This window comes from Haemaphysalis longicornis, unplaced genomic scaffold (assembly GCF_048455015.1).
Source record: "Haemaphysalis longicornis isolate Haplotype H1 unplaced genomic scaffold, Haemaphysalis longicornis Haplotype H1 scaffold_5, whole genome shotgun sequence".
Classification (NCBI taxonomy): Eukaryota; Metazoa; Arthropoda; class Arachnida; order Ixodida; family Ixodidae; genus Haemaphysalis; species Haemaphysalis longicornis.
The window spans coordinates 64,799,219-64,814,383 of record NW_027526385.1 but is presented as its reverse complement, the minus strand read 5'-3'; the positions used below and the strand labels follow the sequence as shown (position 1 = coordinate 64,814,383).

The 15,165-nt window shown below is 46.1% G+C and overlaps 1 protein-coding gene across 1 annotated transcript in view; it reads right to left on the bottom strand.

Moving 5' to 3' along the window:
• LOC144139266 (cytochrome P450 3A43-like) overlaps positions 1 to 15,165 on the bottom strand; it is a 52,969-nt gene that overhangs the window by 22,978 nt on the left and 14,826 nt on the right. The window contains exons 5-8 of the mRNA XM_077671672.1: positions 14,053 to 14,178; positions 10,179 to 10,416; positions 7,079 to 7,209; positions 703 to 799 (exon numbers count right to left, since the gene is read on the bottom strand). Of these exons, the coding sequence (XP_077527798.1) occupies positions 703 to 799; positions 7,079 to 7,209; positions 10,179 to 10,416; positions 14,053 to 14,178 (592 nt within the window). The remainder of the gene's footprint in view (positions 1 to 702; positions 800 to 7,078; positions 7,210 to 10,178; positions 10,417 to 14,052; positions 14,179 to 15,165) is intronic.

Here is a 15,165-nt window from a genome sequence, read left to right as displayed (position 1 = left end):
AACACTTGCTGTCGGGAACGTTGGAGACCACGGCAAGTCCACAGAGGATGGTTAACGTCTGCGGTCAATGCCGACATGGAGCAAAATGGTGATGTCCGGCCAAACGGAGCCCGTCGATCCGGGGGCCAAGTGTGGGTGACAGCTGGTGTAAGAGCAGCCCGACGCGAATCCTTTGTAGCGCCACCTCCTCACGGTGGGTGAGGTGACCACAGAGGTTTGATCCACACAGTGGAATAAGTGGGCGTACGGAGCACAGAAGGTCTTCTTTGTCGGTGACCAACTTTGAAATTGCGTAGACTGTAAATAAGGGAAGTGGATGATTCGTGGAAGGTATACGAGTCGCTGCATCCACCTGCTGCTGTCCAGGGGTCGACGTCCGTCCGCACGTGTTACGATTGATTTACAGCTGGACGTGGGTTGTCAAACTCAACATGGTATTGGGACTTCTAATAATGTGTAGCAAGAAAATTTAGAGAAGTACGGATTACAGCTATTGCAGGTATGGCTGGTGGAACAACTCACAAAGCCATTATTAGGAATGCACTGGAGATTCAGAATTTTAAGATGCTTTAGGCGACCGGTTTTCACAGCAGCCTAACCCAGACAATGGCAATGCAGCAATGCAAGGACACATCAAGGCCACTATTAGGTCGGCGTTATAAAGCTCACCCCGTCGAGTTATATAAACGTACGTCCACGTACCTCGCTCTTCTGATTTCGAACGATTCATCTTACTGCCGGCGTATCTTCTGCTCAAGGCATCATCTATAAGAATTTGGGCTAAATCTGGCAGATTCACCTGAAAAGAAAGGAGTGCCGTTAGTTTTTCATTGCAACACGATGGTTGTGGCGCAAAAACGAGTTTAAGCGCGCAAAACAACCGACTAAGTATGCCCAAATATGCAAATAGCCAGAAAAGCAGCTATTCGTTGTAATATCAAGGTTTGAAATAAATGTGTGGTGGGGCCAGTACAATATTTGGAATAGTACTTAATAGGAAACACATAATTTGCTCCCGGTATTTTGTCGGTATTTGATTACAAAGAGATTATACGGATAATTTTCAAAAGAGATCCACAGTTATGCAGCAGAAGCTAAAAGATAACCTAATTGGATCAAAACCCAGAATAATGACAGTCAGGCAACGAAACCGCGTGAAATTTCATAGGTTGTATTCCAGCATCATGAACCTCAATGGGTTATTTGTTCACACTCAATGTGAAATAAAACCAGGTGAAGAACTCTTTGGCATAAATCACTTTTATATAAAGACGGATAAGAATAGCTTAAACCTGTTTATTTATTTTTTCTAACAAAGCGTTCTTTCTTGCTGCAACATTGGGGCGTGAAAAAGATATTTAAGCCTAACGTGGAAGAAATGTGTTTACTGCCAACATTTGTTATTAACACTACCAGGTGGATCAGAGTGCAGTGGGACGTAAACTTTCTGGCAAAGACGGAAGAGGCTAAAATGACATAGGTACTGGCTACAGAGGCAACAGTATGGCTGTAGGAAGATGCCCGAAAATTGAAGGGGTGAAATTATGAACGAAGATGTCATGCAGGAAAACAATTTTTAAAGAATCGATTCTGCTGCCTTAGGATACGAACGTGTGCAAGTTGTTGGGAAGAGTGTCGGTCTTGCAGTTAGCACAAACATATGGTGATTGTGAAGGTTATGATTCCACTATAGGAAGGGGCGAATATAAGCTATCCTTTATGACATCCAAAAAAAATGAACGGTACATCCGTTAATAGATCTGCAACATCTAACCTCTGATAGGGAAGAACCTTCCGCCACCATCATCCCCAAATCAGGGAAACCACTCAAACCACCAGCCAACCTCCACCCTTCCTCCATGACATCCTGTGTTGGCAAAGGAATGGAGATGTTTCTCGCTAGACTGCTATGTCACCTAGAAAACAAGTCACCTGCCGCCCACAGTGGAGAGATTCGAAACCATGTGAGCCCACAAGACGTTGCGAAACACACCCATGAGGATATAAGCGTAGAGCCCACTGGAGCTCAATTCCCCACCGTTAGCGGCTCAGATAAAAGCCTTGTAGCAGATCAACCGCGGCGGCCAAGGGAGCTCGCGCCGCTGGAGCAGTGCACCGCGTGACTGCAGATGCTGTACCGAGCCGCGAGCCACGAGGCATGAGTCACGCGACCCGCAGTTGGAATTCAGACACCGAGCCGACAGCACCACGCTCGCAGTCGGCCATGCGGTACCACTATCGGCGCCATGGCTCGCCTGTTTCCGCCGCAGTTCGCCTTCTGCTGCTCGCTCAACCCGCCTCAATAAAAAAGGCAGGACGTCTCCTCACCTCCCCTTCAGCCTCATACAATCTGCTACATGAAGGTGTACTGTCCAGGATAACACACTGAACGGTTAGACCACGTTCAAGCTCACCGCAGTATTAATCTAGTCGCTCATAGGTTTCGCCGCATCTTGAATCGACATCGTGGCATGAACGGGAAATATAACTGAGTAATGCGTACTTCTGGGCAAGTTGATATGCCATAAGTGACGAGTGAAGTGCAAAACGTACACAAGGAACAAAAGAAGGCCACAGAGACAAGCGCTTCACTCGTCACCTATGGAATACCATCTTGCCCACAAGTCCGCATTAATCGGTTACATTTCCAGTACATCCGACCCTTTTCAACGTCTAACTTTACCATCTTGCGTTCTTGTTACGCTTATACTTTTGCCACGTGTCGCGCACGCCTGTTCTCCTACTGCACACATGTGAACCATGCTCCCCCTAAAGTTGTCTGGTTGTTCGGAGGTTTAACGCCCTCAGGGGGCCGCGTGCGACGAGTCTGCAAGTAGCGCTTCTCTCAGTGTCCTTATTTCGTTCTTCGTGTACTTTTTGCGCTTCACTCGTCACCTGTGAACGAGGAAGACATGCTATGCCTTAGCCGTGTCTTCATCATATCAGGGCCCGTCTGCGTCACCCCTACCTTGCTCTCACTAAATGTGACACTTACCACTGAAAGGCGGGCTAGTTGGTGACAATTCATAGCTGTAACTTTTGCGCACACAAAAAACGAGGACTAAACGGAGACACGAAGACCAGCGCAGCGGTGACACTTACGTCATCGATCGCCTCATCCATAAAGCTAGAAAAAGCTCTTAATCTCCCTGTGTTGACCTCCACAATTGAATTACTCCAATTAGACTTTTAAAACTCGGTTTCGGACCACGTCGAAGGTCGTCTCTTTCAGTCAGCATCTGAAAGTGCTGACCAGAACATCATCAGGGCTGGCACTTTTATAGGACCTGGACATGTACTCCTGAGATCATGGACAAAAAACCTATTCCCCATAACTGGCGTCCATCCATTAGTATCCTCCCTTTGCCCAAAAGCAGGCATCCCAGTTTGCACTTCGGTCTGCTCGTATCTGAGCCCAACAACGATTTTACGGAACCAATCGTAATCTTAACCAGCTAGAAAAAGATCTTCGCCTGTGCCGCACTCAAGACCACCTCTATCTGGGCCGTGGAAGAATTTGCCGTGGCCCTTGGCTGCACTCAAATTACCGGAAGGATTATAAGTAGGAATTTCCAAGCAGACTGTGGTAGCTATCTAGCGGCTACCGTGGTCTCTGCTACGTGGAAGCTCCTCACTCTGCTCGCCCCCGACCGGAAGATTGACATTGTGTGGACACCGCGACACTCCTCACAAACGGGCAATAACTTCATCCGGAGACAAGCCTTCGAACTTACCACTCAGGTCATTGAGGAAACACAGTCTTGTTCCCCTATTTTTCGAGGTAAAACCCGATACTATCCCCCCTCAAAATATTTCCCACATCCTCACCCGCAGCTTAATAAACGAGCTGAAGTAATACTCCAAAGACTCGAAACGTTTTTCCTCACCCAACGTGGCTGATTCAGATGTGGCCATAACCCACCCAATACACTGCCACATGTAAATTCTACCCTAACCCATGTCCACTCATTCATATGATCGTTGGGTGCACACATAAACAGCCCTCCCATCTTTACCCACTTCCCTTTCCCTCCCTCGGGTGTCTGAGAACCTGATGTCCCGCGGCAGATTGGATCCCCAGTAAGTCCTGGTGTTCAGGTGTGAGACCGTTCTCCTGGAGTAAGGGAACGCTCCCACATTACCAGGCTCAAAATAAAGTTTCTCAACAACAAAAACAACTATTCTTCAACCTCAAGGACACTGTGCCAGGTATTCGTATTTTCAATTACATTAAGATATTTAGCAGATTCCCTCTATCTTGATCTAAGGCCCGACGTGCACCGATCTCAACGTTATCTACTTCATAGGGGCCCAACACAAGGATTCGTATTGCCGTGAGCTGTACCTTCTGTTTTGTTTACTTACGTGGTTTGTTGCCAGCATCTGGCATCGCTCAGCTGTCTTATCTAAGTGATATACAGGTGAAGCACGTGTTCTCGTCTCTTTCTTTTGTATGCCGCGTAGACTAGGTTATTTGATAAGATGATTGTTTAACCTGTCGTCATTAGAAGAAAATTTTCTTCTTTGATTACCAGCATTATGTATCTGATTCATTGGTTCTCGAAATATTAACGTCGAAAGAAAAATGCTGCAGGGCAAACACAGCGGCATTCGATATTTCGACACTGGCGTGTGCATGTCACGTTGTTGACTGCTTCGACGCCGTTTGTGTAATATTTGACTTCTTGGCAAACCACAAACTCGGTGCAATAAACGTTTGTTCCTGAACAAACCAGCGTCATCTTTAGCGTCGTGACAATATTATCTCCTACCCTCCTACATCTGTTAAAAACCCGCCCACCAGACTGAACGACATCCTAAATTGCCAACACGTAATACCGGCCAACGACGTCACAGTCTGGTGTACCAGGGGTATCCCTGTTAAGCAAGAATACCCGTTACAAGGCCTTCCTATTATCAATGGTCACGCACACCATGTCAGACTCACGTTCTCCAAAGAGAAATCGGAATATGTGGTAGTATTGGTCAACAGCATCGAAAAATCCAATCACTACAGCACCCTCACACTGTAAACTGTTTACGCATCCCTCGCCATAGCCATACCAAAGTCCGGGGCTGCATCCTCCAAAAACATTCTAAAAGCGCAGAATGGTCCACATCCGTTTCGCAAATTAATCAATTTCATCAAATGGTACGGCGCCTAACGCGTCACCACGAATCGCTAAAAGAATATAACTCGCGCAGATTAGTCGAAGCGTTGGGGTTCGTAATGAGCGCATGCCCATTTCAGCGTCTTACAAAGACACAAGCGAATAAAATAGAAGCCGCCATCAGATGATGCATACGTACCGAAATAGAAGTGCCTCTCCACGCCGCCACGCCATTACTCAATGACGCTGCCCTCCACTACGCGCTTGAAGGAGGCTTCAGTGCATCATGAAGCTCAGCACCACCGTCTGACAACTTCTATGCAAGGGCGGGAATATTTTCGCACCCTCGGGTACCCCACTCACCACCTACCACCCACCCCGCCCCGCGATACCCTGGGGAAACATACCATGGATCACAGTAACACCATACCAAAGCACACATTTTAAGCTACAGATAAAGGACGCCGATCACCTTTTGCTCTACACCTACCGGAACGTAGTCGTCACACCTACAGCACGGATACCTGTAGCGCAAAACGTGGTTGCAGTAAGTGGCTTGAACTGCAGTTTTAGCGGATCTATGCGGCAACAAATTCTATGACAATAAGCCGCTGAGACGACTCTAACATTATTCGCTGCAGATTCGCTGGTCATCCTTCTTCACAGAGGGGGAGGGCACTGAATTTTGTCACACGGCTTTTGCCGGAGTTTTTCTTTTGTGTACACGTGTTTATCTAAGACACACCTAAGATAATTCATTTTTAAATTTCTGTGATAATTTTAGACTCCAAATCCCAGATTTCGTTCCGTAAGATAGAAAAAAAAGTCAGCCGTCTTTGAGTTCAGATTACACCCGGAGTCATAATCGCTGTTTACACACAGCCACAATATACATATATAGGGACATTGAGCATTGTCTGTGTACGCATGTTCACCGATCACGCAATCCTTACCTTGCGAAGTTCACACGGCGGCAACCGCAATGAAAACAATTAAACTGTTGGCGCGAGCCTTGTAGTAAGAAGTGACCAGTGGTGGGCAGAGAGGAGTGTAGATTGCCTTAAAAAAGCGTCATTTTTTGTCATAGCATTGATTCCGTTGCCAGAAATGACACTCCCTGCTCTGGATATACTGCGAAGGAGGCGGCAGGTTATTTTGTCTGCTGAGAACCGCAGCTGACAGTGTGTACTGGTGCAGCTGTTGCCAGCTTTTCTGTGTGAGTTGTGCCTGCCAACCAGAGCATCACCCGCCCTGGGTGGCAGGCTAGCAGCCGCACTAGCGTGTGGTCCCCGGCCTTTCTGACTAGCCTTGCGTGCCACCCATGGCCAAGTTTTCCGCAACTAAAGTATATAATTATTCTTTTTTTCTGAGTGTTACGGGCAACATAAAATAGTGCAAAGGGAACGCCACTTGAGAGATGCACAATTATTGTTGCCCTGTTGGCAATAATATAAAACGTTTGGGCGCTTGAGTTTCACTCGACTGTCCACTATTAAAAATATGACTCCGATTTACCACTTGTACACCGAGTTATCATGAAGAAAGCTGGATAGCGCGCACAGCGGCACAGCAGGCGCCATACATGGCGAGACTGAGCGACCAAACACCATCCAAGCGGACCATTAAACAATTTCGTGACGTCACACCTGCGCCACTTGAGCTGCGACACTGCGCTACAAGGTCGTTGCGTGGCAATCAATGACCTTGCCATACAAGGTGTACTAGGGCGTTCGCTCCAAAATTGTCACAGCGCAGAATAAGATGACGACACATGTTCTGGACTACAGCGCAGAAAACATACACAAGAACATGAAAAGTGACCAGCCACAGCCCTGTACACAGGATTATGCTGAATCAGCTAGTCCGAACGTAAACCTTACTGCGACGTCACATGCAGCGACATGAAGTTCATTTTAGCTGTCTACCCCGATGACTTCTGGCCCAGCTCCATTGGTGATTGTTCTGACCTGTGGATTTCGGCGTCGGAACTCGATGACCGCTTTTGCTTTGTTCCTCATTTCAGTGACAGGATCGGAGAAGAGCTTGGTGAGAACCTTCACAAGTGATCGAAGCAACCACGGCCAGGAGTACAGGTTCTCTAGAATGGTGAGTAACAGCGTTTAGTTATAGATTATGCTACGGCGATTTAGTTGCATTGGTTTCTCGCACAAGAAATATTGGCAGCTGAGTTCAATCGTACGGCTTAGCAAAAACCTGCCGCTACGTATTTCCAAGAATATTTCGCGCACAATTTTAATATATGATTTAGCCTTCGTCGAGATTTCTGTTCAGCCAGTGAATCTTTTATTCAGATAAAAAGATTCCTGCACGAAATCATGTAGCACCACCAGACTGTTCAAATCTTTTGTGCCTTCCGGTGTCAGTATGCAGGGTTGGAAAATCTATAAAAAATAAAATTCGGCCTTCAGTATGCAAGTTCTTCCGAAAAGTTTGACATCTACCAGTAATGCAGCCCTATGGCTACAACGCAAATCTATACAGTTTTCTCGGAAACGTCGCAGTTGAAGGGTGGGTGTGGATTGACTGACGATACGTCGTAATAAATAACACGCACAAGACATGGCCGGTTTTCAAGAACCGTCACCATGTCGTGTTTTTTTTCCGGTGGCCCACCCAGTGTTCCCAGAACAACTATAACACTGGTGCACGTAGGGGGGCGCTGCCAGCTGCTACAAACACAAAAAAGCTCATTTTGAGCCGAAAATAAAAAGCGCTCGCTCGAGCCTTGCCGTTGTGGCGGTGTTCTAAGCTCAACAGTAAAAAAGGATTGCAGTGGATGTCGCGAGTCGTGGAACACGAGAAATATGAATTGACTTTAGCAAAACTCCTGTGTGTTTACTGTGTGGGGTTTAAAGAGAATGGAAGATAAGAAAGAAGGGGAAGATAAGAGAGGCACTTCCGTAGCAGGGGCGGCAGAAGGTCGAAGATATATTCAGCGAATTCAGCAGATACGCAACCTATATAAGGCGTGCAATTACACAGACAAATCTCCCCATGTGCAGCTTTCTCGCTTATGGCTGTCCTTTCAACAGCGATTACTCTGTAGTTATTTAGCGAAATTTAAAGAATTTCGGCGCGGCTATAATGTGGGGTGAAAACTTGCTTTGTGCACAGTTTCAAGTTTGCACATTGCGCGACTAAGTTCTTGAGCCATAGAAACTATCCTGTAAAAATGCATGGGGAGTAAGATTTGACAGTGAGTTACACAAACAATTTTCAGAATCCTGGAAAATTCTTGTAGTGTTTTCATCTCCACCTTGAGTTGTTGCTGTGTGCCAAATATCACTTTCCTGAAGTGGTTTTGGGGGTTCTGAGAGGTCAGAATTTTGAGCAAGAAAGCTGGGCATGTACGTCACAGCCTCATGGGATTAACCCGTAATTAGGCCAAAGACATTAACTGCTTAAAGTATGAGTAGTTTTTGTTGACTGCAGTACCAAGAGGAGCAAGCCAATAAGGTTTCCAGCCTAACTTCGCAGTGTCGTTGGGAGCTGGTATACCCTCATTCCGTAAATAATGTCTCACAGGGCAGTCTCGACACTGCCTTGGTAACTGGTGCGCCCCGTACCCACCAAATGTATCACGGAGATAACGTCAACAATGGCGTACCGCCGGCCCATACTACGAGTGCGGGCACATGGCTAGACTGACTGTCAGGTTTATCTACCGTTATCGCTTATTATATAGCGCGAACAACATTGTCGCATACGAAGTGAAGGAGATCGGTTAATGATGACAACTGCGGTCCAAAGCTCATGGCTGAGCTACTTATTCTCCTGCCGCTGTGATCTCAGCATACCAACCTGCAATTGTGAAATATGAGCTCGGGGGGATTGGCATGTGACGAAGACAAACACCGCCGGATGCTGTGGCAGATTCATGTTTCTATTGACTGCGCCGTTTACGTCTACCCACTCACACATATGCTTTCGCCAATAACTCCCGTAAGGAGTCGTAGATTTCTTTATCAACGTTCTTTTCGTGAGTTTTTGACTAACATGTTCGCTTTAGGATAACAGGCTCGAATTATGTGCTAGAATTTGAATAATTCTTCTACGAGACGTATCCACTAGTTACAAAGAGGGAACGCGGAGGGCTGTATGCAACTATATTCTGTTCTTGTTTTAGTTTTTTAAGGCAGAGAAAAGTTTTTCAAAAGTCTAATTTCCGCAGGCTCTTTAAAGTTTGATGCGAAGTTTGGATAAAGTTTGGACAATTCAACATCGTGGGAGAGGGGCACAAGTCTCGTGAGACCCCTAAAACTTGACGCAGTGACGGAAATTGTGCTGGCGTGGACGCAGAAAACCATGTTTTCTTCAGCTTCAGCGGACCACAAAAATGGTCTAAGCCGTGAACTACACAAAGGCAAGAAAACTTTATTTGTGTGCTTTGTGTTTTAGTGTCGAACTACAACCATTATATACTGCTAGTGAAAGAATATTCACAAACCTATTGTGTTTTTTCTTGGCAATATTTTCTTGTAGAGGCAATAACTATATGTTCAGCGTGTACTTAGTGACACGCCGCAGTCGCTCAGTGGATAAAGCATTGTAATACAAAGCACAAAGACGTAGTTCCATTTATTTGTCCGGCTGATGCTGTTGTCATTGAAGCAAAATGTATAAACACAACCGTGTGGGATAGGTTTCCGCTCAAGCTAATGATGATTAGCGATATCCACCGACAGTTACTAGAATGTCAAGGTGAAGACGCAGTACCGTATTGGCTCCACAAATTAACTCTTCACTTTCCTGTTATACATGGGCTGTAACATAGAAACCTTCAGCTGCTGTCCAAAAAACCACGCGCAAAGCCACGAATGGCGCAAATAGTCGACGCGATTTTCGTCTAACAAAAATGTCCGACAACAACGAATACAATGAGCAGCAATGAGAGCCTCTTGCAATCAGCAACCATCTCATTGAAAGACTACGCGTGCAGTCGTTTGCAGCCTCTTGTAATGAGCAGCAACACTAACCGCTGAGACTGCGGCTGAGTTTCAAGTCGAATCGTTCAAGACTGGCAGGGTCGACAGAGTTGCGACTTACGACAAGTGCGGTAGGCGAACTCGTTCATGAAGTTGGGGAGGACAGTTAAGGCCGTCTGGAAGAGTGGGTTGTCTGGGTTTTTTTGCACGCCCGTGTCGATGCCGAACGCCGCCTTTGAAATGACGTCGAACGTGAACCGCTCGCACAGCATAGAGATGTTTACTTCTGCACCGATGTTGGCACAGGTGTTTAGAACATCTATCAACTCATTCTGGCAGTCCCACAGGGATGGCATGACCTGCGTAAAACATAGGTTCACACTGTGCATTGCCCTCCGGGTTTGTAGTAACTATAATACTGAAGTTTAAACTTGTGTCCTCTATCAGATTCGACTGGATCAGTCTACCTGGCCAATTGCGGCATGCCGTAAAAACTCCAAGGTCATAAGGTGCATGACAATCGGATCTGTAAACTCATTGTCACTTAGTAACGACGGTCACAGCGATTTGCCCCTATAGTATACACTGATAGACATACTCGCAAGTGCCGATACATTCTTTTATAATCTCCTATTCGGCGTGGTTGGTTGGGATCTTCTGTTTGGGCACCGCGTGCCGATTGTCCCAATACGAAAGGCCTGAATGATTTATTTTTCAGTTCCCACGCATGCAACGAAAGGCATGAACCATTTATTTTTCGGTTCCCACACACGCGCCCTGAAATCTCCGGATACAATCTCCATCGTCGTATGACGCAACTAACCTGCCATCCCAGGCAACCTAAGTGATTTTTAAGGGTTCTGAATGCGAAACCAAGAATGGGGGATTGAGCGACTAAAATGCTTTTCTTCCGCCCCGCATTCTCGTGAAGGCTTCGTGCTCTGGCGGAGTTGCACAATTTGCTTCAGGGTCAGCTTCAGCCTTACGGTTGCTGGTGGATTTCATACGCCTACTCCGAGTTAGGGCGCTCCTGTTATCTGCCGCCATATACTGAAGAGCTGACGACGATGGCAAATTTGCCAGCCTGTCTGTTCACTCGCCTGGCTGCGTTGTTTATTTCGCTTACGTCATATGCGGTGTACTGCCCTGGCTGCCGCCTGTTGCTACTGACGAGTTATAGCACGTGCTATGAAATGTCCCGCGCAATGAACCGATTGCGCGTCCGACGCACGTGGAGCTTTGGTTGTTTCTTTTTGAGCGCACAAAAATTCTACAGCAGCCTACTCTTCCACTGTATAATTTTTTTATTGGAAGCGCTCGGCAGCTAAGTACACCGCTGCACCATCGTCGATATGTCTGGTGTTTCAAGGCTATTGCCAGTGGCGTACAAGCACACCAAGACAGAGTGACGCTAGTCATCATGATTGAAAACAAGTAGGCAATAAGCAATATCACCGTGAACCCAGTGCATCTCCACATGCGCCATACACCTGCCAATATGACACGCCACCATCCTTAGCTTCATACTGCTCTGATCTGGGTCCCTGAACACGGATGTGTAAAAGGGAGGGGGAAGGCCCACGTCTTAGCCGTAACTGCTGTACATGATTCGAGCACCCAAATACCCTAAGCTCGCTTCTATCAGCCAATATCCCCGCCAAGAAATGCATCATGCAGCAGACAACAGTACTTGCGAGACGACAGAAGTTGGAGAACCAACCTCCCGCAGTCCATGAAATTCAGCCGTCCTGGAGCTGTCATCATTCGACTGGCACAAATCGGCACGCTACCAACACAACATATTCTTCACCTTATTGACTGGCCTTCAGAAATTCTAAACTTTTAACACTTCTGCCAATTCCCCATCAACGAACACGCCCTCTGGACACTGCCGAATGTAAAAGCCACCCTCAGAACTTCCACCCAAGCTACAACTGAACCAAATGTCCTACTAGCTTGCAGGCATGGTCAACAAACCATAAGGAACTAGAACACAATTGGACCACATTAGAAACCAGCCCCAGAAACGCACCATTACTATAGATAAGTCCACGTAACACTGCCATGCCTAGAACCAAGCCGTTCGTTATCACAGTCGTCGACAGCCTTAGCCGGAACATCAGATTAGACTTTAGTGTGGAATATCTAAAACATTTATTACGAAAAACTGCTCAAACGAATCTGGAAGGCCCAAATGCCCCCTTTAACGTCGAAGAAACGCAAAAGCTGCGAATAAATTACCTTACGTAAAAAGAGGAGGAGACGATAAGTGGGTAAAGCGTTGCTCGAGCTAAAACTGTTGACGACTGTACATTGTATGGGCTCCATAATAAAGTATTTCCTTTGTCTCCGTGGCACCCGCGAATAATTGTTTACACATTCGAGAAAATGAATAATTCTCTTCTTGCTATAACTACCGCACTGCACTAAATTACCAGCGACCAAAAACCGTGAAGTTTTGGAAACCATCATAACCTCTCATGACAAAACTGAAAATCGCCAGGGCGCCAAAAATGATCGTTGATTTTGTCTGATAGATAAACTGGCCTACCCTGTAAAGAATGAGTAAAAGAAAATATATGGGTCCGTTTGTGGATTGACCGTGGCTCTCCAGAGAAGGAGCGGATGGCGTTATTACAGTGCTGCCACTTTTTTCTTAACTGCATGGTAGAATGTGGCCGAGCATAGTGACAACAGCAGAACAGAGTGCATGGTTAAGCAGAGGAAGCAATACAGTAGAATCTCGATAAACGGAAATCGCTTAAACGGAATTGCCGCTTAAAGGAACAGTAGCCTGTAAGTTGGTTGGTGTCGTATTCAGATAACGTTAAAAAACTCTCGATAATCGGAACTAAAATTTCCGTGTCACCGTGTACACGGAACGACAAATGTAACTTCTTTTGAAACCCGTTGCCATGAGAATCAGCTTTTTACGGTTCCGCCTGTTTCCTTTGTGTTTGTTTCTTCCTCAAAATTTATTCTTCCTGCATATTTTTTAAGCCTCGTTGGCCTCATAAGCCCCGTCTCATTCGTGGTCAGCCGTGTTGCCGCAACTAATGAACCATCGGCGTTCTTGTTTCAGTCGTTCGGTCTATATTCAAGACGCCGAGGTTACAGGGCTCACCTCCTGCCGCCTCGTTCATGCCATTGTGGTGCCACTCGCGCTTTATTAGGGCGTTGCCGTCTCTTAAATTAGGTGGCTCGTAAGCACTTGCGAAGTTGAGGCCTCGAGCCTCCGTCAAGATGCAGTTGCAAGGACTCAAACAAAAATAATTGATGCCTTCTGTAGTGCACACTGAGTCATTGTTGCAAAATCAAATTTGTGGATTCTGTGCCTAAACCTCTCGTAGTTTTCTTGCTTGCTGAACAACCATCAGCGACATTCGCCTTCTAGTGTTTAGAGTTTCATGAATTGGTATTAAGAGTGTGTACGCGCATACATTTGCATTTTAACACGTCTATCTCAGTAAACAGAACTCCTGTTAAACGGGACTACTTTTTTCGGGCCCTTGAAATTACGTTTATCGAGAGTCCACTGTACTTCGAAACGCGGCGCAAACACTAATTCCTAAGCACTCCCGCAATCAAAAAGGCGGTCAAATGAAGGAACCATTTGTCGTTTGATATAAAATAAGGCCGAATATACACAGCGCTATCAGCCGATTCATTTTTCTGTCTTGAGTGCCACTCACACTGTACACACAATATGGGGCACTTGCGTGGTTGCATTTATAGCTGACACATAATTAGCATTACCTCTGTGGATGGTGCTTTTATATACTACAATTCACTGCGTGTTTCTCTCCAAAGGGTTGAATTTCTGTCACACTTTTCTGTCGCTTGTATGTTATGTTCTGCAACGACAATCGGAATTTAATTTTGTGGTTCAAGCTCACCATCCGCTATTAGTGAGATTTACATACTGTCTCTTGACAACAGCCTCTCCGGCCGGGTACACGCCCCACATAACGGCCGTAAAGCGCTGCATCGCATACCGCTTTAAGTTTCGATGGGCTGAAGAACTGCTGCATGCATGTCCTCGCCTCTTTCCATGCTCGCCCACTGGCCACGGCGATGGTGTCACACACCAGGGGCTGCAATTCGTACAGGTGCAGCACGTGCTGGTAAAGCATTGCGAAAAGAAAGAAGTGTAAGTCCCCATTAGTCGGTGCTAACCTCAATAAACGATCACTTGTACAACAGCGCCAGCTTTTTAAACAGATTCGAAGAAGAATCGCGTGGCATGCCTCTTTGAAGACAACAATTTGCGAATGATCATCAGATTACTAGGCGGGTAATAATGCAGTTCCTGAAGGGCGCAAACCTGCGGGACTCGTGGCGATTCGATGAGTGTAGTCTGGTGCTACTAATGTGGATTAGTTGCCGGAACTCCCGAGAACGCTACGTGCGCCTTTTGACTAAAAAAAAGTACCTCTCGCTTTGGAACAGCGCCAGCAGAGGCACTGCCGGATAAGCATGATTTCCAGTCGTGATAGCCACCGCGGGTGCATAATGGCATAATGGTTGACTAGTATATCTTGGCTGAATTGCGTGAATGATACTCGACATCGCAGATTTTGAATGCGGTTCCACAAGATTCCCGAAACTCCCATCCCCAGGGGGGGGGGGGGGGGATGGGGGGGGGCATTTTCGGATAAATGCGTAAGCCGCTGTTCTATTCACCGATAATTTTTAAGTTGTCTTTTCAAATACACGCAGATGGATTGCAGTGAAGTTTTATTTTGCGCGTCTAAATACGCAAATTAAATAAACTTAGAAGACCTTTGGGCCCTTATTTGTGTCAGAATCCATGTGTATACCTCTAAAGTGCCATACACCAATCGCCTTTAAAAGAGGATTCACTGCTGTACACCAATGCATTCGTGGCGAGACATTTTTTTTTTAAGCAATATATAGAGTTCACCATAAAATAATTTGGCCGAAGCATTTTCTATTAAATGTTTTCAGAAGATTTTCTATATCGCTGTAGACCATAAGCAGCGTGATGCCTCAAACTCGCCTTCAATAATTAAATAGTGGCGTTGCTGGAAAAACATCATTTAAGGGCAATGTAAGCGGTCTTCTATAAAAAAAAATGGTATAAAAAT